Source organism: Excalfactoria chinensis, chromosome 1 (assembly GCF_039878825.1).
Source record: "Excalfactoria chinensis isolate bCotChi1 chromosome 1, bCotChi1.hap2, whole genome shotgun sequence".
Taxonomy (NCBI): Eukaryota; Metazoa; Chordata; class Aves; order Galliformes; family Phasianidae; genus Excalfactoria; species Excalfactoria chinensis.
The window spans coordinates 165,886,503-165,911,733 of record NC_092825.1 but is presented as its reverse complement, the minus strand read 5'-3'; the positions used below and the strand labels follow the sequence as shown (position 1 = coordinate 165,911,733).

The 25,231-nt window shown below is 44.6% G+C and overlaps 1 protein-coding gene across 4 annotated transcripts in view; it reads right to left on the bottom strand.

The window, feature by feature from the left end:
* The window catches only part of AMER2 (APC membrane recruitment protein 2), a 30,386-nt gene extending 14,994 nt beyond the window's left edge, over positions 1-15,392 (bottom strand). The window contains exons 1-3 of one of the 4 annotated variants that reach the window (XM_072326496.1): positions 14,443-15,390; positions 13,332-14,268; positions 11,631-13,106 (exon numbers count right to left, since the gene is read on the bottom strand). In XM_072326496.1, coding sequence (XP_072182597.1) covers positions 13,367-14,268; positions 14,443-15,262 — 1,722 coding nt within the window. In that variant the 5' untranslated portion in view covers positions 15,263-15,390 and the 3' untranslated portion in view covers positions 11,631-13,106; positions 13,332-13,366. Of the gene's footprint in view, positions 1-11,630 lie in introns of those variants that run through there. The other 3 variants (XM_072326492.1, XM_072326495.1, XM_072326493.1) reach the window with 3 other exon arrangements.
* Positions 15,393-25,231: the final 9,839 nt, after the last annotated feature.

Below are 25,231 nucleotides of genomic sequence, written 5' to 3'. Positions count from 1 at the left end.
TTAGTCCCTCCTTTGCAAAGCAAGGAGGAAGCTGCAAGGCTACTTTGGGAGTTCTGAGAGCAACAGTATTGCAATAGGGGAGAGGGAAAAGCAGCTTCTCTATGGCTACATTGTAGTGCTGGTGTCTCGGAACTTTCATTTTGTGAGAAAAAATAATAATAATAATAATAATAAAATTAAATTAAATTAAAGGGGAATGAGGGCTTTTCATCCCCTCTAATCAAATTATAGCCACATCCACCCTTGGTGAATCTGGGAAGGATGGCAGATGAGAAAATGTTGCTACTGTACTATGCCCCTATCCACACCTCACATCACTTCACAGACAGTGGGGTAAAATGTGAAGTATTTAGTTTTTCAAAGCTTCTCCTGCAACAGGATCACCATCACCTCCAGTTTAGAGGTAGAAAAAGTGAAGAGATGGAGTTTTGTATGGAAGGTCACAAAGGGCATCTGTGAAAGGCTATCACAACCTGACTGCTGTCCTCTGCCATTCTCCAGCCTTTCTCCTTCTTCCTGGCCATGTCAAACAGCACTGGGAAGTTTTGTGAAGCCCTGTGGAAAAGCTCTAGGGATGAGTCAGTTCAGTGATGCAGATCAAGACAAGGCAACAAGCAGCCTGCAAACCTCAACAAAGTGATTCTAACCTCTGCTTGGCAGCCAGGGCTGCTCCTGGCCCACCAGGACATCATTGATCCTCACTGCTCGCTGCGCTTCTCCTCTGGGAAGTCTGAAACTGCCATGGGAACTACAGGTCAGTAACCCCTGAAGGAAACCTTACATGGCATGCTCCTGCACATCATCCAACTGGAGGGAAACAGGAGTGACATGATAACGCTGAAATGAAGTCCCAGTGGGGAAAGAGAAACTGGGGAACTTGTTAAAAAGTTTGCTGCCATCTGGAAGGCAGGAAGAGGCATAGGTCTGTGAAAAGCGTGGCATCTCTAGGGAAAGTCTGACTGCTTGCAGTTGGCACTGCAAGACGAAAGTATAGGGACTAGCTGGTAGGTCTGCCCAGCCCGTGGAAACTAAGACAGAGGGTGAGGGGAGGTTTGGTTTTCATTTTCATGAGACTTCAGGGTATGTAGCAGAATCTAAAATAATCACCTTGTGCTGGTTGTTGTCCTTGGCATGAACAGTAACTTTGTGGCCCAAAGGGCTTAATTGGAGATACAAAGGGAGAAAGGAGAGCACATTGGGCTCTTGATTTACTAATAGGAGCCCTTTGTGCTGTTTATTGGGTCAGAGCCATCTCCTAGGTCTTTACCCTTTACGCCTTAGTTACTGTGGAACCATGTGGTCTTCCTTGACTATGCATTTTATCTTACAGAATGGCAGAAACTGTTCTCTTTTGAGTTTTCCCTAAGCTCCCATCGCTGATCTTAAATCTGGGGCATGGAGAAGGAAGAGGAGACCTAAGCCATGGTAACAGATGCCTTTGAATTAGTAATTGGTTTTCTAGTAACTGATAGTTTCTGCAGTTCAGCCCAGTGAGCACCAGCTTCACACTGGCCTTCTCTTATGGAAACAAAGTACAAAAGGCTTTTGCTTTTGGTTAGTCATGTAAATCCTCCAATGAAGCCCATTCTAACAGAAGGGTAGTAAAAGGCTGTGCTATAAATAGTGTTGAGTGTTTGCCTGAGCTCAGGCAGAAATGTAAGGTTTCATGGCTCAGACTGAGAATCCCAGTTGTTTCAGAGCCAGGGGCTGACATTTGCCTTTGTGCTTGTGCTCTGATGTCTGTTTTGTTCTCTGATACAGTCATTTATTTTAAACCGGTCTGAATACATGTAACATCTTGAGAGAGAATGAGGATTCAGCATAGACAAGTCAACTTAACCATGTAATCTGGTCCAAGTGTTTTGATATATAACTTGCACATTTACGGGATTTTCTGTCAGAACCTATGGGGGAAAGAAAAGTAAAAAGCAACAACAGGCCAGTTCAACATTATGCAGTGATCACAGACATAAATATTCCAAGCTTCTGAGAAAGCAATAGGCAGCACTGCATCCTTCATGCAATCGTCGCATAGGAGCATTTCTTACTGATTTGAATGAACCTGTTCGGATGCAGTGACTGCCAAAGCACATCCTAAATGTGGCACGATAATGATTTGGTTTAATGAGAAATATCAAAAACTTAATTTGTTATCATGGGGAAAAAAATGATGCCTCTAAAAAGGAGAATAGCAGGAGTGATTTCTTCGCTGTGCTACACTTCTGTATGATTTGTTATATGTCAGTAAAAAAAAACCCACTATTTGTGCAGAATGTGAAGGGTAGAAACTAAAAGAAATAGAGAAATACAGAGGTAGGTCCAATATATTCCCACTATAACGATACACCGAGACTGACTGGATTCCCAAATGTCATCGTTTTAAAGTAATATTCAAACAATCCATCTGACTTTCGTTACTATGATATTTTTGATCCTTTGACTGTTTAACAGAATACATGTTTTCTGCGCTTTCTTTTGGTTTTAATCTCTATCTTCACAGGCATAATCAAGGTCAGATTTTTTACTGAGACACACTGACTGTGTTTATTCAAAACTTTTATTGCAAAATTTGGTTATGTTTTCATCTTTACAGGTGATCAAATGTAGCAGGGCAGGAATGGAACAGATGTGCTTTACATGACGTACAGATTTGGTGTAATTTCTGTCCTTAATATAGTGTTTGGTTGTCTAGGTTTTTGCAGATTGCCCTGCCTGCTCTCAGCCCCGAGCAAGGAGCTCAGCACAGCTTGTTTCCATGCTCTGGTAGCTTATGGTTGAAGAACACCATGTAAATCTCCCACCAGTTTCACTGTCTGATGTAGCACAGAATCTGTAGTGCCTTCAGTACTTCATCATCTGCATTACAGCCTGAACAGCGTAAACTTTGCCCTTAGTATTCCTGTGAGATAGAAAAGAGCTTATATCTCATATTATAGATGTGAAAGTGAAGTACATGTTTTCCTTTACTTCTTGAAGCACTCTGATACACGAAGAAACCTCAGAGGAACCACCACCCCATGAACCAGGCAAGAACATCTCTGCTGACACAATTCTTGGCTACCCTGAGTTTAGCTGCCTCAGTGTCTCCCATCATTGCACACCTCTATGGTGCTGCTGCACCTCTAACCAGTCAACTTCTGCTTATTCCGGGCTTCAGTTTAGCTCTTCATTCAGATCCAAGTTCACTCCTCTGTCCAAGGGGCCTCTGAATTCCAAATGACACCAACAGAGAGGGCCAACACAGCTGGAAGAAGGGCCCACCTCTGACTCTCACTACAGTGCACAGGTTGTTATCAGCACAGACTATCTGTTAGTCTTGGGAGTAGCAGCAGGAGGTATGCTTCAGTAGGCTCCAGTCTTTTCATCCTTGCACTTGTCTTGTTCTATTTAGAATGGAATCTAGGGGCTCCATTTCTGTCTTATCTTTTAAAACAATCATTTTTCTTGAGCTGGAAGAATACATGTAGCAGTCAAGGACGAGTCCTCCTCATTAGCCAGAACAAGAGACCTCCTGTTCACAGCATCTGAGTGAGCCAAGTGCTCCAGGTCTTCACAGAGCAAAAGGAGTGATATGTCATTAAAGATGAAGCAGGTTCGTACTCCTCATCTGCCACAGCAGCAGCCATGGCTGCTGAAATAACCCCTCACAGAAACCTTTGAGCCTCTCTTTCACATCCCCCTTGGGGCACTGTGGAATGGTTTTAATTGGAAGCAGATGTGCAATGTGGTAGGTAGGAGCAGGCCTATGCTCAGTGTGAGCTCCTAGTAAATAACTTCTGTATGATCACTTCAGAAGGGAAAAATACCGTGATTCATGGGAAATTATTTAAAATGAGACTAGTAGGCACTCACAGTCAGTTGTCTGGTCAATATTCCTTAGCAATTATTAGGAGTCAAGAATATTCTCTCACTTGATAAGGTAGCAAAATGGAGCATTCAGATACAACAAATGGGCCAGAGGGAGATTTCCAAGCAATTATTTCTGTTGCAAACATTTTGGGGATTACACTTATCTAATAAGATGGCCATGAATACCATAGAGTTGTGCTATTGGGAATGACCTGGGTTTTAATTGGGCAGGGACCATTAGCTGAATAATAGAAACTCAGCATCATGGTTTCAGAAAAGAGTTTTTGTCACTCTTCTCAATTTTCTTCCATCACAACAGATCTGCCAGGCTACTGTAGCAGGGTTTCATGGAACGTGTTAACAGCCACATCACACATCTGCAGTTTCCAAGGTTCATATATTTGTAGTATGTTTGCTCTGCACTTTATTGCAACACTTTTGCCCCTCAAGAGCTCAGTAGCTGTGCTTGGACACAAGCAATGCAATCATCAGGCAATCTTCTGCAGCAGGGAATAATTTAGTCAACAACTCTTTTCCTTCCAGATGTGTAGGGTAAAACATGAAAGTGCAACAGGGAACATAGGCCAGGAAGGCCTGAATGTAAAAATTGCTCATGCATTAAATCACTGGGAAAATATTTTTTCAGTCTTATTCCAGCTACTGGAAAGAAGTGTAACGCTTGTGTGAATGTAGGGTCAATGTATACTGTGTCACCACGTCCTGCTCCTTCCTTGCATAATGAGCTTTCTCATACCTTTTGTTTTGCTGTTCCTCAAAAATGTTTGAGCAGATTTCATTTCAGTTCTTATTCTGTCAGGTTCAATATCTAAATAGACAGGTGGTAGCACGGGGGAGGCTTTTTGAAACTCACAGCTGAAGGTTATCAACATATATCTGCAGAACAGAATTCTAACAAATATCACTTCATGTACATGGTGGCCAAGCCCCACCTTTAAAGGCAAGAAATAAAGCTTTCAGTGGCAGTAGCCTTTTCTAGTTGTCATGCCAGAACTGTGGCTCCAGAGTTGATGTGTGCCAAGAGAACCAGCTTCCCTGCTGGCTTCCCGACCAGGGGAACCAGGAAACAAAGGTGATTTGAAAAGTAGAATGAAACCCAGTCCATTTCTGTTGTCTTAGCGATTTGAAAGCAAAGCAAACAAAGCCTAACGAAGTAAAAACATGCTGATGAAACAGAAGAACTCGAAGACCGAACCTCACTCAGATTTGTGAAAGCCCTCCCCTCAGTAACAAATTCAATCTAGTTATTTTGTGATGTTATTAGTAAAAGCGCTACAGGCATTTCTACATTAAAATGAAAGTGCCTACATGCGTGAGTACTCTCTTTGTGCCATTCTGGGGACATCACTCCCTGATGTCTTGCTTTCAAACGCCTCGTATTTTCCAGTGCACTGAGCAGATCGACTCTATCTGCAATTCAAACATCAAAAAGTAACCTCCACGTTCATCAATGAAAAGTGACAACCGATTTTATTAACTGTATTCATTATAACACGTAATATGACAGTGGGAATGCTTTTCACTGTAAGGTTTTTGAATGGAAAAGTGCAGTTAGTCTGAGTTCCTTACATTCATTAGAAGCAAGACTACTGAAACCATCAACATTTACAATGACACGTAAGCAAACACCAGAACCAGTGCCAATAAATACGCAGGGTACCAAAATAAATATTTACAGAATTAAAAATAAAACAAACATTGATTAGTATATCCTCGTGAACAGCCAGGGAAGGAAGTCATCTATTGCTATCAGTTAAGTTTTCCATATGTTAGAAATACAGTGATTTAAGGAGACACATATCCATCAAAGTTTGCAGAGGTGGAAAGGAGAAGATACGCCTAACAATCCGGTACAGAACCACCCCCTGGAGTGTTCTGATCTTTCACTCTGACAAAGCTGGTGCGCAGCCTAGTCAGATCATTGGCAAACCATTTAGATAAGAGCAGGGAGGTCTGGCTTTCCTCGCTCGTTATCTTGAATTGGTCACATGCTACCTTGCTGGGGGTGGTCGACAAAAAAATACAGGGGAAAACTGTAATAAGCAACGATTTGTCAGCTATAACGTCAAGTAAAAACAGATGAAGTGATTTCTAACAGGACACATCTGTCCCTTTCAGCACGTAGAAAGCCCCAGGAGCATCAGTTTGTCAGATGCAGTGTGGAGCAGTCCCTGCTATGTTTTCCTCAGGCACACCGTGATATTTAAGCAGAGCTGAGCTGTGATAACAGACTGAGGACCTTCTCTATTGCCCAGACTTGCTGAATCTGCATTTTCCACCAACAACCTCTATATTGCATTCTCCCTTTCAACAGAGCCACAAGCCACAACACCAGAGCTTTTCTGAGACAGACTGCTGGCAAACATAGCAAGGAGAATTCAGATGGGGCCAAACTATGGGATCTCTGCTCAGCCTCAATATCAACCAACACTGCTAACAGGGCCACTGATTTCAGCGGGAACACCGGTGGGCAGAGCTGTTGCACACCATCCCACAGCAGAGCATTTACTTCAACTTTACATGAAGGCAACAGCTTCAGTCTTGCTCCCTCTTTCGGAAAGCAGGGTAACATTACTTTAATCAGGTGCTGCAGAAAGGTATGTGCCCACTACCTAGAATCTGGGGCTGCCTCATCCCACTACACTCCCTCCATAGCTTGTCCTTGGCCATAAGGGTTCCAGCAGCCCCCACTACTCTGCCAGGGCACAGATCTTTGCACATCCCTGATGAAATGAGAACCAAACATACCATGCAGTGGTCATGGGCTTCAGAAGGTGTAGAAGTACCTAAGCCTTGCTCCCCCAGCCCATGGGGTACAGGCAGGCTGGGCCAGACCCTCGGGTTTGCTGCTGTGAACTGAGAAACATCACCAGACGCATAGCTTTTATACTATAAGGTCAGGCTTAATTCAAAGCAGAGGTAGCCAATGTTCTTTTATGAGCATATTATGTTCAAAGACTCCAGTGCCTCTGCATAAAAAGCCCATGGAAGCAACCTGATACTGAAATAGTAACTGTTTTGATGCAGTATCATCCAATATAGTAAGAATCTGTTCAAGTTCTTGCCATTCAATCTGTAGGCATTGCTTTCCCTTAAAACAGATCTAAGATGTTGCTATGAAACAATTAAAGGGAGGCATAATCAGCTGCCACACACACACACAAAAGAAAACAAGAGCAAAGACGTTATAAACAGGGATTTTAGTGCTCTGGAAGTGATCTGGTCCTGTTTTTGCCACCAGAAGTTAAATTAAGGAAGGCAATGATTGTGTTAACTGCAATCTAAACATGCTGAGCATTGGAGTTCCGTACAGAAGTGGCTGCTTGTTAAAATGGAAAAACAGTAGAAAGACATGTTTTGCATTCAGATCAGTGGAAGTACAACTACACTAATATCAAAGACTTCACAGTCACCTGAATAATGTTCATCTTCTGAAGAAGGGAAGACTTATTTAAGAAACACTTCCTATTTCCTTCAGGATTAAGAGATTAAGAACCTTCTCCAGCTCTGACTGGAGTCAGTGGAAGCTTTGACACAGCAGAACTGGGCCTTAGAAATAGATTGTCAAACTGCTTTGGCAGATGCCACTTTTCTAGCTTTGTGGCCATGCCTGCATTAGCTTCTACTTCTTCATCACTTGGATGCAACATTGCAGGCAAAGAAATCTTCCTTTAGCCATTGCTATAAGAATTCTTAACAGAACAGTTTACTTTCCTTGCTCTGTGAAGCATAGAATCTTTTCCCCACTCCAGTACACCTTTGGCTCTATTTATTTAAACATATACAGAAAGGAAAAAGAAAAGCAGCTCTTACCAAAGATAAAGAAAATCTGGTTACAGCCTCCATAACAAACAGCCTCCAGGCTTTTCCACATGTGTGACATGCTTCCCTGCTAGATCTGATAAATTGTGCACAACGGAGAAGTGGAAGGATATATGCCACTCTGTGCAAAATATCACTCAACATCCTCACCCACGTGTATGAGATCACACAGCACATTTGAAGAATCTGTGCCACTTGTTCTGAAGGCAAATTCATTTTTTCCATGCCAAGGAGTAAAGCCCTTTTGAAGATCACATTGGCAGCAGCTCCTCCTTCTGAGTGACAGAGAGCTAGGGCAAAAATGTCCATTTCCCAACCTAGGGCAGTATGGTTGAGTGAGGACAAGAGACAAAGGGGGGTGGTTGGAGAAGGTGTTCCTAGGCAATAGGCTTGGAAGGAGAAGCTCCCCAAGGCGGGAAGAGATTGAACAGCTTGCTTTTGCAGTAGTAAAGGCCCCCAGGTTGTGGCTTGAGTGGTTATAGCTCTTTGCATATGGCATATCCCTTTACATAAGGCAGGTTCTTCCGTTTCCCTTTACAAGTAATGGACATAGAAAACACCAGATCCAAACTGACCATTCCAACCGAGATGCTCACACGGAAGACAAGATGTGAGCTAAAGACGATGTAAAAAATTTCCATGAGTCAGACTAGAGATCAGCTGACCTCTGAAAGCAAAGAGTGGGACAGATTTGGATGCTTTCTGCTCACAGCAAACAGCATGTGAACCATCAGAAGGGAAACGCACAGTGGAACGGAGGGGTGCTGCATGGGGAGCAGTCCCAGGCTACCAAAGGACGAGTGGCAGCAGCTCTCAGATGAGTCAGTTGTTGTGCAGTTCAGCCAGTACAAATAGGGTTATGTCATCGTAATGAAAACAGAAACGAAGCAAAACAAACAAAAACGAAGCAGAAACCAAAACCAAAATTAAAAAAAGGAAAAGATAACGTAAAAAAAAAACCAAAACAACTGCAGAAACTGTCACGTGTAAGCTCTGCCAGGAGTCAATTCTGCATCTTTAATTGCTGTCAAATTGCTTTCCTGAGACAGAAGCATCAGCCTTTCGTATTGATAACTATGAAAATCCATTTCCAGGCCACCTTGCTTGAAGTCTCCCATTATTGCTGTTAGATAACCATGTGCCTTATAAGTGGCTATTGTTACCATGAACTGTCTGTACCATTATCTTGCTGAAAAGCCTTTTCTTAAAGTAGTCCATTAGAGCAAGCAAAAAAACAACCTCAGAGCACGGCCACGTAGCAGAATCAATGGCTCCCTTTGATCTGCAAGCTCGTTCAGCACTACAAATCTAAAAAACAACTAGGGATTGCTTTGCTAAGCAAAGCCTGTTAATTTGGCTCATCTGCACTGATAGCATCTTACTGAAAATGCCATCTGTATCAGATGTTTTGAAGACTTTGGTGCAAAATTCGCTTAGCTTAGATAAATAATTTAGTAAGAGATTCATTAAAAAATAATCAGTGAATTAATTTCCATAGTGTACATCTGTGCACGTAATTTTTAACATTCAGTTCTCTACTACCCTGAATAATGGTAAGGACGTTCACGGTGGATGAAGGAAGTGCTGGTGATTGATGGAGTAATAACGAACATAGATGTTTCTTATTCTAGTCATGTAATTTCTTCTGAAATCTATTACGTGTATTTGAGTCCTATTACTGGCAAGAGCAAAATGCATATGCACTACAGGTAAAGGAAGAGCCTTTATGTCTGGGGCAGGACACAAGTATATTCAGGCAACTCCTATCGTGTCAAAAGAAGTCCACAAAAACATCATTTCATGCTAAAAAAGGGAAATCTCTTGTGCTGATATATATAGGACAGGAATGTATACCACTGAAATCACAGTAGATAGCTAAAAATGCTACGCAATATATAGAAACAGCCTAAGAACATACAAAATCAGCAGTGACCTGGAAGTGCAAAGAGTATATAGAACTAATGCCAAGTTCTGGTCTATAAAATCCTTTATGAATGACATACAAGCTGGTAATTACAAAGCATCACTTGGACCACAAAACAGCAAAGAAAACAAATAAACAGAAATATTCTTTAAGGAAACGAAACAATTACAGAATTGGGAATGTTATCTTTGGGACTCAGAACATCACTTCTACCTCGATACCTACTGAAGCCAAGGAAAATATATGCCTGAACACAGTAATATAAATAAGGATGCAAACCACCACAGAATGCCTCGGGACTATTACCTCCATATGTCTCAGCCTTTAAATCCAGCAAGCCATTAACTGTTTGTTATTAGGCATCTCATGGTATTTTACAGGGATCTTTCCGGAATTAAACATAGGTGCAAAGAAAGCCTTTGAACTTCCTTTCAGTGATTGTTTTAGGCATTGTGCAGAGTTATACAAATATTTCCACGAGAATTGAAAGCCCTAGTAAATATTACGTTCTCAATTACCTTTTGAAATATTAACATAGATGGCTTAAAGACAAAAGCGAGTTGTATAAATACAAAGTTAATCCGAGCATTAAATTGTATCTTTACTCTCACACGACCATTACCCTGAATCGATGTCAGCGTGTCACAATGATTCAAAACACTGACGCCCTACCACAGTTACTTTCCCATTTTCCTTCTAAGGATATGATTGTCCTTAAAATATGTACATAACAAGCAGCCAAATGAACAGCCAAGGGATCTACAGGATGTACTTACATGGGGACATGACAGAAATGACCAGAGAGCACCTGGCCTGGAAGGGGAGCACGGCTGCGCTCCCACCCCATGCTGGGCTCCAGCTCAGGGCTGCCTGCTCCACACCACGGTCAGCACTGAGCAGCCAGCATGCAGGGGAAGGAGCGAAAACAGGGCAGAAAACAGAAGAGAGAGAAAATGAAGGGCAGCCAAAGCATTTTAATGATGATTCTTGTTAGTCAGTAGGTGAGAGGGAGCTAGTCTAGTGTTAGTCAATTGGTTTCTTGATACATACACGCCACAGTGCAAACAAAATGCATACAATGAATAATTTGCCACAGACGAGTCCTGCAGAAATGGTAGCTGATACCTCCTAGTGATTCAAAGAAGCACCACTGACACTACCTGCAATCAGTGCTTCCAGTTCCGTGTATTACCCAAGTCCGCCGCATCCTCCCTCCCCCTCGACTTCCAGTACCCTATGGCATCTCCCTGTACAATTTGTCCATCAAACATAACGGAGAATTACGATTTTTTAGCAGAGCTGTCATGCAAGGAAAGATACGCTCCTTATAGTCACATGGAAACAGAACAGAAATAAGGATGTTAGGCTTAGGGCTGAACACTAGGATAACACTCCACGTTCTGTACATCCAACCTTTTGAGGGTATTTTAGCTTTAACTTCCTAAAATGCGTAAGCAGAGTTAGGCCAAATGCAAACCTCTTTCTCAGGCAATGATCACCAGCATGTTGTGAATCAGATTAGTGGCGCATCCCCTCAGTTTGCATGTAGGAGTGTGCATGCGTGGTCATGTTTGCACAGGTGTGAGTGTGCAGGGTGTATGTCTGCCCATGTGCATGTATGCTGCGAGGTGCACTCTGACTACGCATGCATATGTACAACGTGTCTGTGTGAGCAGGCATGTAGGAAACCACACACATATATGTTACAAAGGAGACATATGAAATTATCTTCTGTGAAGTGTATTAAGGTTCTTACTCAAACCATGAATACAGGGACTGAGCAGAAAAGAACAGTTTCTCCCTGGTCACTGGGGTGGTGCAGCTCAGTGTTCTGTCCTGCAGCAACTGCAGAGCCAGATGTCAGTTCTCCTCTTGTGACCATAAGGTCATTACCTCAGTGAATCACGCATATAAGACACACTTATATGTTATTCCTGGCTTTTTATGGTTTACCTATAACCTTAATATCCTTCAAATGTATATCCTGTATATTTACTTTCCTTTTTTTTCTTTCTTTCAGTTTAAGAGACAATAAAACCAACTGCTATACAAGATCAGACCCATTAGCTTCACTTATTTGAATTTAGGATTCTCTGCATAATATAGATTTATATTCTTAAAATGTATATTATTTGTAAGATACACCGGAGCATATATTTTATATTAACTGCGGTCTGATGATTAAATACTTATATCAAAATATTTTGTAAATACATAATATTTGCTTTTAATCTTCAGTGATTTTTGGAGCTTTTTTTCAGTGTATCATAAAAATATGTCCTCAGGCACATTAAAACCCTAATAAATTTCTTGGAAACGTTGTCACTGTCCACGTGCAGTAGCCACTATTCAAAAACATCCGGGCCATTAACACATTTCTCATAAGATCCAAGCTCATCAGACCATTTTATGGACCATTAGCCTACCATATTTCTTTTCATCTCTTGAAGTAAAATTATTAGTAAGAATGAAAATAAAAAGCAACAAGAACCCAGACTTTCTTTAAATAGTCAAAAACTAATTTTATATATTTTAAAAAATAATAATTAAAAAACTTGTTTCTTTCCTGGGTTCCTTCTCTGTAAGGTTTAAGCCCAGAGCAACTTTGTCTAAACCCCTGAAAATAGAGGTTTGCGATGGCAATGCTGTCAGAAACTCTGCTCTGACATGGAATGTGCCACTCGAATTAAATCAGCACTTCAGACTTACTTCACTGGGGATGCATGAGCCCATACAAAACAGAGTTTTGCTCTAATTTAAGGTACTTACACAAAGTTCTATCATTTTAGAACTGTAAAATTATCTACCTATAAAAACTAACTTCTGTTTAAACTCTAGATAATACAGACAGGTGATTTCTTTCTATAAAAAATTTGTATCATTGAGTAAATCTGCTAAAATATGTATATATTTACAAATGGCAAGCAAGTTATTGTATAAATGTGAACAGTGTGTATATATTGGCATTTAGTAAATTGTTTCCCTGAACCTGATTATATGCATTATTGGACAAGTATTGATGTAAACATCTGAACCTACGTCAGGTGTCTCTGTTACCCAATTACATTAGAGCAGATCAAAACGAACCGAACAGACAGACAAACAAAAACAGATTTTCCTGTTGGACAAATCCACCTAACTCCTCAATTAGCTTCAGCACACAAGTCAATCAAGTCTGCTGCTGAGCAGTGCTCTCATTCCTACATCGGGTGAAATACCTGTTAGGTTGTTTGTTTTTTGCTTGGCATTTTTCTCCAACATCTTGTAGACCAAACACTACTTTTGGCGCCAGGCACCCTCCCTCCACTCCTCCCCAGGAACAATTAAGAGATAAGTGGACTGGGGAACCTCTTATGTCGCTCCTTTAGTAACTCTTGCTCACTTGAAGAACATGTGGCACTGCTTTGCATGAGGGAAGATACTCATTTAGGTTCATAATCCAAGTTCTGCTTCCACAAAGGCATGTAAAAGTGAACCTCCCCAGTATTTAGTGCTGCAGAGAAAAGATACAAATGTTAAAAAAAAAAAAAAAAAAAAAAGAAAGAAAAAAAAAAAAAGAAAAAGTGCTGGAAAAGTTGTCTTCTTGTATTTAGCCATACAGATTCAGAAGTGCAGGCCTACATAGTATAGTGAAATAAGCCTTTTAGGTTCCTTCCTTCAGGCAATGCAAAACTAACACATTATTTGTGGTCTCCTACGCAGATTTTCACACACTGACCTTGCTGTCCATCTTTGTCCCCATCTGCTCTTCAATTACTTTTTGGCACTGTCCTGGTACGTGGCAGTTTTCACCATTGTCCCTGCTAAGCCCCTGTTACTGACTCGACGTACTAGTACTTTAGAGACAGGAATTTTTGTTCTGTGCATTTCACTTTTGGCCAGGTGATGGTGTGCAACGTGATGGCTGTTACTGGTATCTGTTCCATGGCTAGCAGGGTGAGATGAAAGGTGTTTAATGCTGATGGGTATTTTGGAGTCCTTCACTGTGCTTGAGGGCGTTTTCAGTGAGCATGTGGTCGTTACTGGAGATACTGGCTTGGAGCGTGGCATACAGGTGACCTCTTCCTCTGAAGGTCCTCCTGGTGGGTTTTCATCAGGCTCAGCATAGAGGTCATAAAGCGCATCCCCACTGTAGCTGTCCCTGGGAAGGGTCTCCTTCTGGATGCTCGTGGTACTGTCTTCTTCGGGACCAGGGGTGGTGGAATCCCAGTAACCCTCATCACTATTTGGGACACCTTCATGCTGTTCCTTCTCCCTGCCCTTCTGCTCCTCTTTGTTGTTGAGGTGAATGGGGATCTGGTTGAGGCCACCATGTTTCACCACCACCCTGTTCTGGGCCCCTTCAGTACCTCGGTTGTCCTTCAGCCCCTCGGGTGTCTTTGTCCCTCCTCTGCCTCCTCCTTCTCCTCCTCCTCCTCCTCCTCCTCCTCCTGTCTCAGTCTCCTCTGTCTGTGACAGCATATCCCAGAACTCTTGCAGGTAGGTATCATCCACCTGGTCCGGGCTGGCCATCTCCTCCCCTCCTCCTTGGTAGGCGACCATGGTGGGGTGCTTCTTGGAGGCGCCCAGCTTGCTGGCCCCAGGGGTGCTCTTCTGGCAGCCGCCACTCCCGCCGCCCACATCCTCCTCCTGGTCCGCAATAATATCTCCGCAGCCTGTAAGAGAGTCAAAGCTTTTCAGTGAAGTCACGTCAGCAAACATCAAACAAATACGATCAATCGATTGTTCTGAGGGTGGATCAATAGAGGAAGGGTCAGGGGCGGCTGCCGTCTCTTGACCGCTATCACAGTGAGGTTCAACAAGGGGAATAGTCGTTATTGGAATGTCACCTGTTATGGCCGCATCCTTCGCAGTCCCAACCTCTCCAGCGCCCGGGTCCGGTCGCTCACCGCAGAGCTCCTCGAGTCGCCCTCCAGCAGCAGCAGGGTCCTCTCCAGGGGGAGTTTTGCTGTCCCGCGACTCCCCCCCTCCCAGCTCGGGCTCCTCGGCCGAGCCGCATGCATCTCCACCGCGCTTCTCCTGCTGCGATTCGAGACCGGTGTCTCCTGCGCCGTTCGGAGTTTCAGACAAAGGTTTTGGCGTCTCCTCTTTGATGCACTCCAAGCTGGCAGTCAGAGACCCCGGCATAATAAGACCGGACGGGATTTCTGAGGCTTCTCCCCTCTCCTCTTTGCCGTTTTTGTCCTTTCTGTGCCATCGCATGCTGCTGAAGATTCCTTTCAGCCCCTTCTTTTGTCTGACGCCGGCCCGCTGCTCCGCATTCTCCGCCGCCTTGCCGTTCTCCGGCCTCCCGTTCTTCCTCAGCAGGGAGAAGAAGCTGTGCGATTTGGCCACCGAGCTGCTGCCGGAGCCGCCGAGGCCGCCGGCCGCCCTGCTCGGAGCATCCTTCCCCTGCGCTTCTCCGCCGCCCGCCTCCTCCTTCTTGCCGCTCTCCAGCACGGCGTCGGCCAAGCCATCGTGAGTCCTGCTCCGCACCATCCCCGTCTTGCTCGCGCCCTTCCCCTCCCCACCTTTGCTCCTCACCCCGAAGATGCTCGGCATGGTGCCCCCGGATTTCCTCCTCTTGAACAATTTGAAGGCGGTTTTGTTAATCTTCCCCGACGGCTGCTCGGCGGCCGGAGGCTCGGCACAGTCGCAGTGCGAGTCCATGTCTGCCGCCACCGCTCCCCGCCGCGGCCTTCTCCTCCTCCTCCTCCTCCTCTTCCTCCTCCTCCTTCTCTCCGCCGCCGCCCGGTGCCCGGTGTTGCCTCACTGACAGCCCCGCCGCCGCCGCCGCCGCTCCCGCCGCCGCCCGCCTATCTCCATGGCAACCCGGAGGGGGCTAAGCCGCTTTCCTCCGCCGTGGGCCTGCGCCAGGCCGCTGTCATCCACCCTCAATCAACCTGAGCCGCCGCAGCCACGCCGGCAGCGCCCCTTTCCTCCACCCCTCCCCAGAAGGGCTTACATAACTTAACCCGTGTGGTCCTGCGCGGCTCTCGCCTCACGCGTCCCCCCCGTGGCGGCCGGGCGCTGAAGGAAGCCCTCGTGCCTCACAGCACCGCGTCCCTTTTCTCTCCGCGGTGCCCGGGGCCACGTTTCCCCATCGCCGCTGGCTGGACGGGAGCGGTGGCCGCTCGTCCTCTTGCTGAGGGAGGTTCTGAGGGACGGCAGCCCCCGTGCAAGGCTTTACCCACAGCCCCACAGCCACCTCATGTGGTCACAGTCCCCACTCGTGGCCGTGGCTCACTGCCGCCAGCACTGTGGTGTCATGCCCGCATCAGGGAGGCAGGTGGCATGCTGGCCACAGAGCCTCCCATCCATGCACAAACTGTGCTTGCAGCCTAGAAAGCCAGCCATAATCCCGGATTGCATCAAAAGAGGGGTGTTCAGTAGGGTGAGGACTGTCCCCTTCTGCTCTGCCCTCTGGAGACCTCATCTGCAGTACCGTGTCCAGGCCTGAGGTCCCCAGCACAGGAGGGTGCAGAGCTGCTGGAGCAGGTCCAAAGGAGAACCACAAAGATGATCAGAGGGCTGGAGCACCTCTCCTATGAAGAAAGGTTAAGGGAGCTGGGCTTATTTAGCTGGGAGAAGGGAAGGCTCTGGGGAGACCTAATCACTGCCTTCCAGTACTTGAAGGAAGCTAACAAGCAGGAGGGGACTGACTTTTTGTATGGTCTGATAGTGATAGAACGTGGGGGAATGACTTCAAACTAAAAGTGGAGGCATTTAGGTTTCATGTTAGGAAGAAGTTCTTTACTCAGAGGGCAGTGAGGCACTGGCACAGGCTGCTCAGAGAGCTGTGCATGCCCCATTGCTGTAGCTGCTCAAGGCCAGGTTGGATGGGGCCCTTGGCAGCCTGAGCTGGTGGGTGGCAACCCTGCTCACAGCAGAGCTGGATCTTGATGATCTGTAACATCGTTTCTAACATAAACCATTTTGTGATTCTGTGAAATTAATCTGGCCTAACATGTTCTTCTGGAAGTGGCCCTGGGTGCCCTGCTCTGTTTCTTTGTCTTGGGCAGGGGTTGGACCAGCTAATCTCCAGAGGTCTCTGCCCATCTCAGCCATCCCATGACTCTATGATTCAGGCTTTGTGGCACTACTACCAAGGCACTATCAAGGCAGGGCAATTTTGAGTTGGGAGTAGTGCACCACACCTGGCTGTGGGAGAGCTGCTTTCAGCTGGAGCTGGTATAATCCACTTAACCTGGTCATCCAGTGGTCGCTTTACAGAGTTAGTCTGGGCCCCTCCAAATAGAAACAGTTCTCTTGGCTTTTAAGCAGTTCTGAACGTATTTGAGATCTACTAAAGAGAAGTTCCATGTCAACCTTTTGGCATGGGGCTAGCTTCTGGCCTCTTTGAAGTTAGTAAGAGGTTTTGCCACTGACTTCACGGCTTGGAAGAATGAGCTGTATTTCCTCTTTTAACATCATTGGACGTTGCACTTTCCCACTAGAGCAGATAGTGAATGATTTATCCAGTAATTTTAGCCCTTCTTCTCTTCATTTATTAAAAGTTTCACTTCCCTTCACAATTGCTGCACGTTCAGTAAGAGCAATATGAGCACATAATTCATGTCCCCCCTGCCTTCTGCAAGAGACAGAGGGCAAATGAGACAAGACTATGTCTGGAAGAGGTCTGACTTACATTGCACAATGTACACTGCATACATCTGCATAGCACCCAGAAGCCATGGAGGCAGGAGGTCACTTTGAGCCTCCATCAAATTCCATCCCCTGAGATGTTTCTGCTCTCTAGTCAAATGGATGAATCTTGATATTAAAAATAAAATAAAAAATAAAATAAAATAAATAATAATTTAAAAAAAAAAAAAAAGAGAAAATATCAAATATTCTTGTGCAAATGCAAATACACATATGCCCTTTGAAAAACTGGTAGAACAAAACCTGGTCACATACCTTGTATAAAAGTGGGCAAAACATTTAATAAATAAGAGTTGGCCAAATGGCTGGACTTGGTGATTCTTTGCACTTTTTGTCCTTGTGTTTTGCTACATTTCACAGTTCCTTACATTATATCAGTTCTTCAAACAGTGAATCCGAAGGAGTGGGGTAGAGAGATAGAAAAGGATGAGGCCAGATGACTTAATGCTTCACAGCTGTACGGGAACAGACAAGTTATTGTGCCCTCTTCTTTTTGTGTGTGTGAATATTTGCAGCCATGAGGGAAAGAGTGGACTTTTAGCTTTTTTTTTCTTCAGTCAACTTAAAATCCGAGTGTTAATGGAAGAAAAGTGACTTGGGGTCAGTCTGAAATTGCTATTTAAGAAGTGTTTTGACAAACTGAACATTTCTACACTTCTCAGTCCTGTTCCACTTTTTAATGTGTGATTTAGATAATCGTGAAGTACCTTTGGAAGTGGAGACTCATTTGAAAATGAAAAATCAAAGGACTGGATTTTGACTTGGATTTGGACTCTTCCTTATTCTCTGGACAGACCATAGAGCTTTTCTGGGCTTCTTGCTTGGGATTACTAAACTGTTAGTCCAGCTCCCAGCCATGGCTCCATCTCTGGCCCATGCTGAGACCCTCAGGAAGCCACCGCTTTGCTCCATTTCATCTGAGGCTGCTGTCTGCTATGACCAAGATACTAAGACCCTGTCCTATCCTTGCTCCCTGCAGCACGCAGGAGTCACCAAGACACCACGAACTGCACCCACCAGTCAGTGCAGCAGAACCATCACCCTGTTTTTCTCCAGAATTTACACCAGCCAGGCTCCTTCATTTCCCCTGGAGCCTGCAGCATTCAGCACAGAATACTGAATAAAAATGCTAAGATTCTCCAAGTATGAATTAGTGATAGAAGTGACAGCTCTCAAGCCATCCTTTCCCTTGTTTTGACAGAAGCTCCCAAGCTTTGTGGTATGTTGAGGTTGTCTCACGTGCTGAATGGGAGCACAGAAAGTTGTGTTACAAGACTGAGGTGTCTGCAAGCCTGCAGGTGCAGGAATTTTGATCTTCCATCTTCATTTCTAAGCAACTTCAAGTGACTCCACAGAGCAACCTTCTCAACATAGTACACATAATATGCTCAGTTTTATGCCAGAGTTTACCCGTTTCCTTCTGAAGTTACTTAGCTTACATTGTTTTATTTTGTTTAGCATTCTCTAGAGCTGTGTCTCTACCCTCATATATATACTGCAGTGCACGTATAATTAATGGGACTTAAAGTTACGATTTAAAACCGGTAGGTTCTGATGATGAGTAGGGAATCTGAATTGCAAAACATGAATTGCAAGGCTCCAGCCAGCACGGTGCCTGCTTCTAGACCCGGACTGGAGGTGGGAGGGAGGCAGCAGGCTTTTAAGAAGCCATAAAGTATTCTTGTGCCAGCTCTAGAATTTGAGTGAAGGGAGCTGCAGAGAAATTGCAGGCTGATAGGGTATGAGGGCCCACTACTTGAAAAGTCATTGCAAACACTGCCATTCCTTCCTTCGTCTTGGTCAGGTGTGCTACAGCGCAGAAGAGTACTACGGTGCATTCCAGGATGAGAAAATGGAAGAGATACTGTTTGCTGGATGACTAAATCAATATAAGTGATTGTGTGCTTCTTTAATATGAAGGCAGAGGTAAGGAAAAACAGCCATCACGTTCCCATTTCATGAGCCTGGAAGACTGTGTATGAGCTCAGAGAACGCTGGTGAGGACTTTACTAGAAATACCTCTTGTTCTCACCAGTAATGGAATCGACGCAAAGGCCATCATCACCTTTATGTGTCAAAGAAATCCTATGGCCACAGCAGTTTTTGTTTACCGCTGTCACTCAGCCCCAGCTTTCCTTCTGGGCGCAATTTTATCAGAAAAATAAATAAATGCAGCGTTAAATGGGATGTTCAGGTTGAGCAAAACAGTGATGGGTTTTCTGAGATCAGCTAGGAGTCTGAAATGAGAAAGAAGGAAATTACTGTACTGTTTTGTGTTGTTTTTTTTTCTATTGAAACTCAGCCTGGAGAAAAGAAGGCTGCGGGTTGACTTCATTGCAGCCTTTCAGTACCTGAAGGAATCGGGAGGGGAGTAAACTCTTTGAAAGGGCCAATAATAGTAGGACAAGGGGAAATGGTTTTAAGTTGAAAGAGGGAAGATTTAGGTTGGATGTCAGGGGGAAGTTCTTTACTAGCAGAGTGGTGAGGTGCTGGAACAGACTGCCCAGGGAGGTTGTGGATGCCCCGTCCTTGGAGGTGTTCAAGGCCAGGTTGGATGGGGCCCTGGGCAACCTGACCTAGTAAACATGGAAGTTTGGTGGCCCTGCAAGACAGGGGAGTTTCATGATCCTTGAGGTCCCTTCCAACCCGGGCCATTCTGTGATTCTGTGATTCTGTGATACGACATCTGTGTAAATGCTTGTGTTATGCTATTTTAAAGAGAAAAATAGGAAATCAGCCACTCACCCCAAATGAAACAAAACATACGTTCAACCCAAAATGAAAGAATTCAGTGTTTTCTGGTTCAGCTAATGCTGAAAATAATGGCTTGTATGCATGCATTCTTTGTGTTACCCAACTGTTCTTCTTCATGCAAAACAAAAGGAACACAGGAAAATAAGGAAGGAACTGAGAAAATGAGAGGGGAAAAATACGCTTCGTTTGTCTTAAAGCTACGAACACATACAAAATGCAGGCAGTGCATGTAGCACCCCCCAAGCGACAGATTTATTTCTGATTAATATTAGGTCAGTGCCCTTGCCCATGCATCAGAAACAAAAACAAACCAAAAAAGCCCACTCAGGATTAATCCCACTGTAACACTGCAGCGAGAACCTCTAAGAATTAACCCGGCCCAATCCCAGATTTACGTGCACTGTGATTACTGGAACTATGAGGAGTTTATTTTCCTTGACCTAATGGACCGAAAAGAGAAATGTTTAAAAACAAAATCCCCAAATCCCCCAATTTTGTTTTCGTTTTTGTTTTTGTTTTTGTTTTTTACATGGACATGCAGCCATTCATACACTTTTAAAGTGCTCACGATATCTCAGACACATAAGGAACTATTTTCTGTTCCTGCTGCTTAAGCTTTTCTATTTCAAAAATTAATGAAAACAGGCTCTTGGCTGTGAAATCCCAGCAGACCTGGCAGACAATAGTACCACAGGAGACAAGGTCCTGCCCACTACCATTAATTAAAAGCTCAAAAGTCTAAACAGATTAGGGGAAGGGTGGGTGTGCTGGCTCTGAATGTATTTTTCAAACAGATGGAATAATCTGGAGAGGAGAGAAAGGGCATTTTTTACTGAGAGGTAAGCATTCAAAAACTCACTGGGGGTGCCTGGGCTTTATTCTCACAGTTGTCTTGTCACAGGCCCTTCCATTGACTTCAACATAAATCCTTCTGATTAGTGTCAGTGGATGTACAAGTCGGATTGGGGCCCTTTAGTCAAGATTCAACCTGTCTAAGTATGTTACCTACATAGATGTGTTCATATTTGTTCTCTGATTTGAGAAGAAATGCCTCTCAAATTCAGCATCAACACTATTCAGAGATTCAGCTGCTTATATTTCATTATAATTACTGATAGATATGTGATTGGTTTGAGTTCTGGAGTGCTTTGACTCATTTTCTTTCTTTCCCCCACATCACTGCAGGGTGAAAAGACACAGAGGTCAAAAGTGAAACAGGGAAAAGAAACCTGAGCATGTGGGAAACAATGATAGAAAGCTTGGAAAGTAAAACTGTGCTTTGGACCATCATGGAGGAGAGAAATAGTCAGGCGTATTATCATATCATGACAAGTTTCCAAAACTAATAGCAGAGTTTACTGTCTGGGTTCACTATCTAATAGCTCTCAGAACGGCAACTATGTAAGCTGCACTTATTACACATTACACATTCTATATTTGTAGTAGGGAATGTCTCAGTAGCATCTGAGAGAGCTGAATGTAAGGTGCTATTAAAAACTTGGCTACGCCTTGCAAACCCATCGGAACCACGGGTTTCAATCTGTTTCAGAAGAGAGTGGGTTCCATCTCCCTCTGCTTTAATCAGCTACAGGATAAACAGCTGTACTACACTTGCTAGCTTAAATCACCTTTCTCGAATGTGGAAAAGACAGAGTGTAATTTATTTGGCCTGTTTTATACATCAGCTGAGTGAGATAAATCTTATCCTAAAGCTCTGTCTCTGCTGATCGCAAAGGGAGCCCAAGTTTGACATCCAGATAGCGGCACCTGTGTTTGCTCAGATCCGCCCCTCTCCAAATGTTTCAGCATTTCTGGACTTACGAGTTGTTTCCTCCCTTTCCCAAAAATATCAGCCAACATTTTTCAGCCAACATTTTTTTCCACTTGGAGAAAATGTTACACAAAAATAAAACATTTCCCACCAGCTCCAGTGAAAACATGCACTGCTCCGTGTGCAGCTGGTTGGTGCCCCAGTGGAGCTACTGCCATGACCGGGAGCTGGCAGGACAGGGACTGTGGTGAGAGCTGCACTATTGGGAAGGCTTGGTGCAGCCTGGATTTTGGTTTTATTGGTCCCTCGGAGCAGTGAGGGATTCTAAGGAAACCCAGCACTGTGTGCTCTTTCTAAATATGATGCCTTGAAACACATCGGTGAGCTCATTAGCTTGAGACAGTCATAGGGACTGGTAGCTTGTAGAGGCACATGATTCATTTCCCACACAGCACTGCCACTGATCTCTTTTTAATACTGGTCTCTGACACCCTGCTCTCACTAAAGAGCACTGTGAGGCACACGCCACACAAGTAATACCAGAGCTTTTCCAAAGGGCTATTTTTGACAGGAGCTGTTGCTCTGAAAGCAGATCACTCGATCAATTCCAACTGAATGTCAGCTAAAGGATGGCTTCTCTGTTGGGTTGGGTTTTTCCCTTTTATTTTTCTTCTTTTTTTCTCCTATTTTTTTTTCCCCTTTTTTTGTCACGAAGATAAATGGAGCAGTGGGTGTTGATTTATGACAGCTTTACTGAAATACCAAAGGAGCACAGTTCAGTTTAAGAATAGATTCACACCAAGAGGGGATAATCACTGGGGTTTGCACTCCTGCTCTTCTTGCTTGGATGAAGCAAATTTCTGGAGAGGTATCATTTGCACACAGTGCATGTAGGAACCATAGGTTTAGGCTCTACAAGTTGGCTGGTAGGGTACACAGGCTATGGAACAAGCAAGCTGGAAGGAGCAGCATGGGTTTCCCTGGTGTCACCCAGGCCAACCTCTCTTGATTCCTGGCAATGTTATATCACCCTCTGTGTCCAGCAAAACTGAATGTGAAACCCATGCCTTATTGTAAAAGATGTCATGTGTATCAGACAGGATGGTCAAGATCATCCAGTCCTTTTCAAGGAGTTTTTTCACGGCACTTCACAAAAATAGGCTGACAGGTGGTCGTAGTTTTGCCTGCACTCGTGGATTACGAGGCCAGAAGGAAGAACTGTGTCAGATCCGCAGTCTTGGAAGGCACAAGCTGGAGGAAATGACCTGATTTTTCTCAAAAATAAGTGCCCGTGGCCGTGTCTCTTTTTAGTTGCTCTCTCCATGACACTCATGCACACGCATGTATACATACGTATACACTTGGTTGAAATTCTTCTCCTTTTGTCGTTCTGCTGTTATTTAAACATGCTTCCAAAGGGAGCCTCCCTCAAAAATAACTTTTATTTTCTGAAGTGCAGTTGTAGCTGTAAAACAGTCAAGGGGGTAAACAGACACCAAACTGTATTCAGCACTAACATTCATCTCAAGTCAATTGATAAACCCTTGCTAAACTGACTGCTGTCACAAGAAGGACAAGCAAAGGCATTTTTCCTCCCCACCATTGCAGCTGTTGTCTTTTTCTGTTAGCCCAATTAAGCAAAGCAAAAAGCAGTAGCACCATATCAGAGCCAGTTTGCCTTGGGATATAAATTGTCCTCTTGTGTTTGTCCATAGCCAACACTGCAGAAGTAACAAAGCAACACCATAAATGCAGACACTGTGCTAGAAACACAAAGGAACGATTTTTTTTGCCTGGAACCAGCATGGCATCCAGCCACAATTCCCCACGGGCAGCACCAGTCCTCCCTCTCTGGGCTCTGGCTCATTGCAGGGCTGTCACCAGCCCAGAGCCCAGGGGGACCAGGGACAGCCCACCAGAATGAGCTCTTTCCCCCTGCCACTCCAGATGGGTTTTCTATGGATGCCACCATGAGAGCTAATTTCACTACTCCATTTCTCCTCTGCACTTGGCAGGGGAGATCCCTCCACCTTTCATGAGGAATTTTCTCCATCACTGCTAGCCAAAGCCCTCCTGCAAGTGAGCTGATGCTGTTGTTGCAGAAATGCAACTGACTTCTGGCAGCAATTGCCAGAGGAGTGAACCACCCTTGTGTCTTCTCGTCTGTATGGCAGGGCACCCTGTTGTGTGTTGGATTATCATGTGTAATCCATGCAAATGCAGTCATTAGCGTCAGCAGATGTTTTTTATTTATTGTGCTGCTTCAAAACTGACAAGGCATCAGCAGGGATTTTTGTTTCTTCTTACCTAGGTTTTGAGGAATGGAAAGCTTTACACCAAGCTCTTGTTCATAAAAATACATCCTTCCTAGTACACAAGACCATGTACCTACTTCCACTCCACACAAGAACATTTTATGTCCTGCTTTTCTGATTCTCTAAGTGTAGCAAATGTCCTCAGAACAGCCTTAAAAAGTAGATTTAAACTTACTGTCTGCCCATGGAGAACACAGGTTCCTTACGGAGGTATCTAAGAGGAGAATTGGTGCTTAGAGCAGTTCACTGCTTCCAGTGTCTCCTTGGGTCCCCTGCTTCACCCCCATGATGTGGCCATGAGAGATATCAAAGCAGCAGGCAAGTTAACTTTGGATGCATCCATTGGATTTGGAGGATGAGAAGGCTTAATGGCATCAATGTGGGCAGGTGTATGCCAGTTGTCTCACCACAGACCTTGTGCAGAGAGCAGACACAACCACAACGTCCTGTCCTTAAGCTGTGAGTACTTGGGTCCACATCCACCACCTGGCTGTGAAAGTCTCAGGGCTTATGGTGTGCACTGGGACCAGAGCAGGAAGCCAGGAAAGGCCAGCACCAATGGAGGGGGACAAAGCTGAACTAAGAGGATTTGCTGGCTGCTGTGCCAGGAAGCCCCTAGAGCAGCCATATGGCTGCAGCCACTGCTAGGCCCGACTTCCACTGTGACTGTGAAAGCAGCCCCTTCCCAGCAGCACAGCTCCAGAAGCAGTGGCCGTGCTGCTCAGCAGCTGCTGGCATGCCGTGTGAGGATGGGGCAGGCTGGCTGTGGGGCAGGAGGTAGCAAGATGAGGGTCTCCAGCAGCCTAGCAGAGCCATGCACCCCATGGCCCACCCCACACAAAACCAGCACTCATGGGTGTGTGGAAGAGGGCACTGGGGTGCACTGCAGTAATTAAGTGAGGATCATGTGTCTGCTTCCTGGATGTTTAAATCTGAATGAGTTTAATTGAGTTTTAATTAAAGCTGTTGTGAATCGGCTTAAATCTTTGCTCCTTCCGTTCTCTAGGAAGATTTTGAACACAGAGGTGTGATGCTATCTCAGGAGGCTGGAGGGCTCGAGCTGACAGCTAGGTACATGTGGAGACCTAAATATGATGACCCAAATTCAGCTCTCAGAGCAGTGTCCTCAGAAGC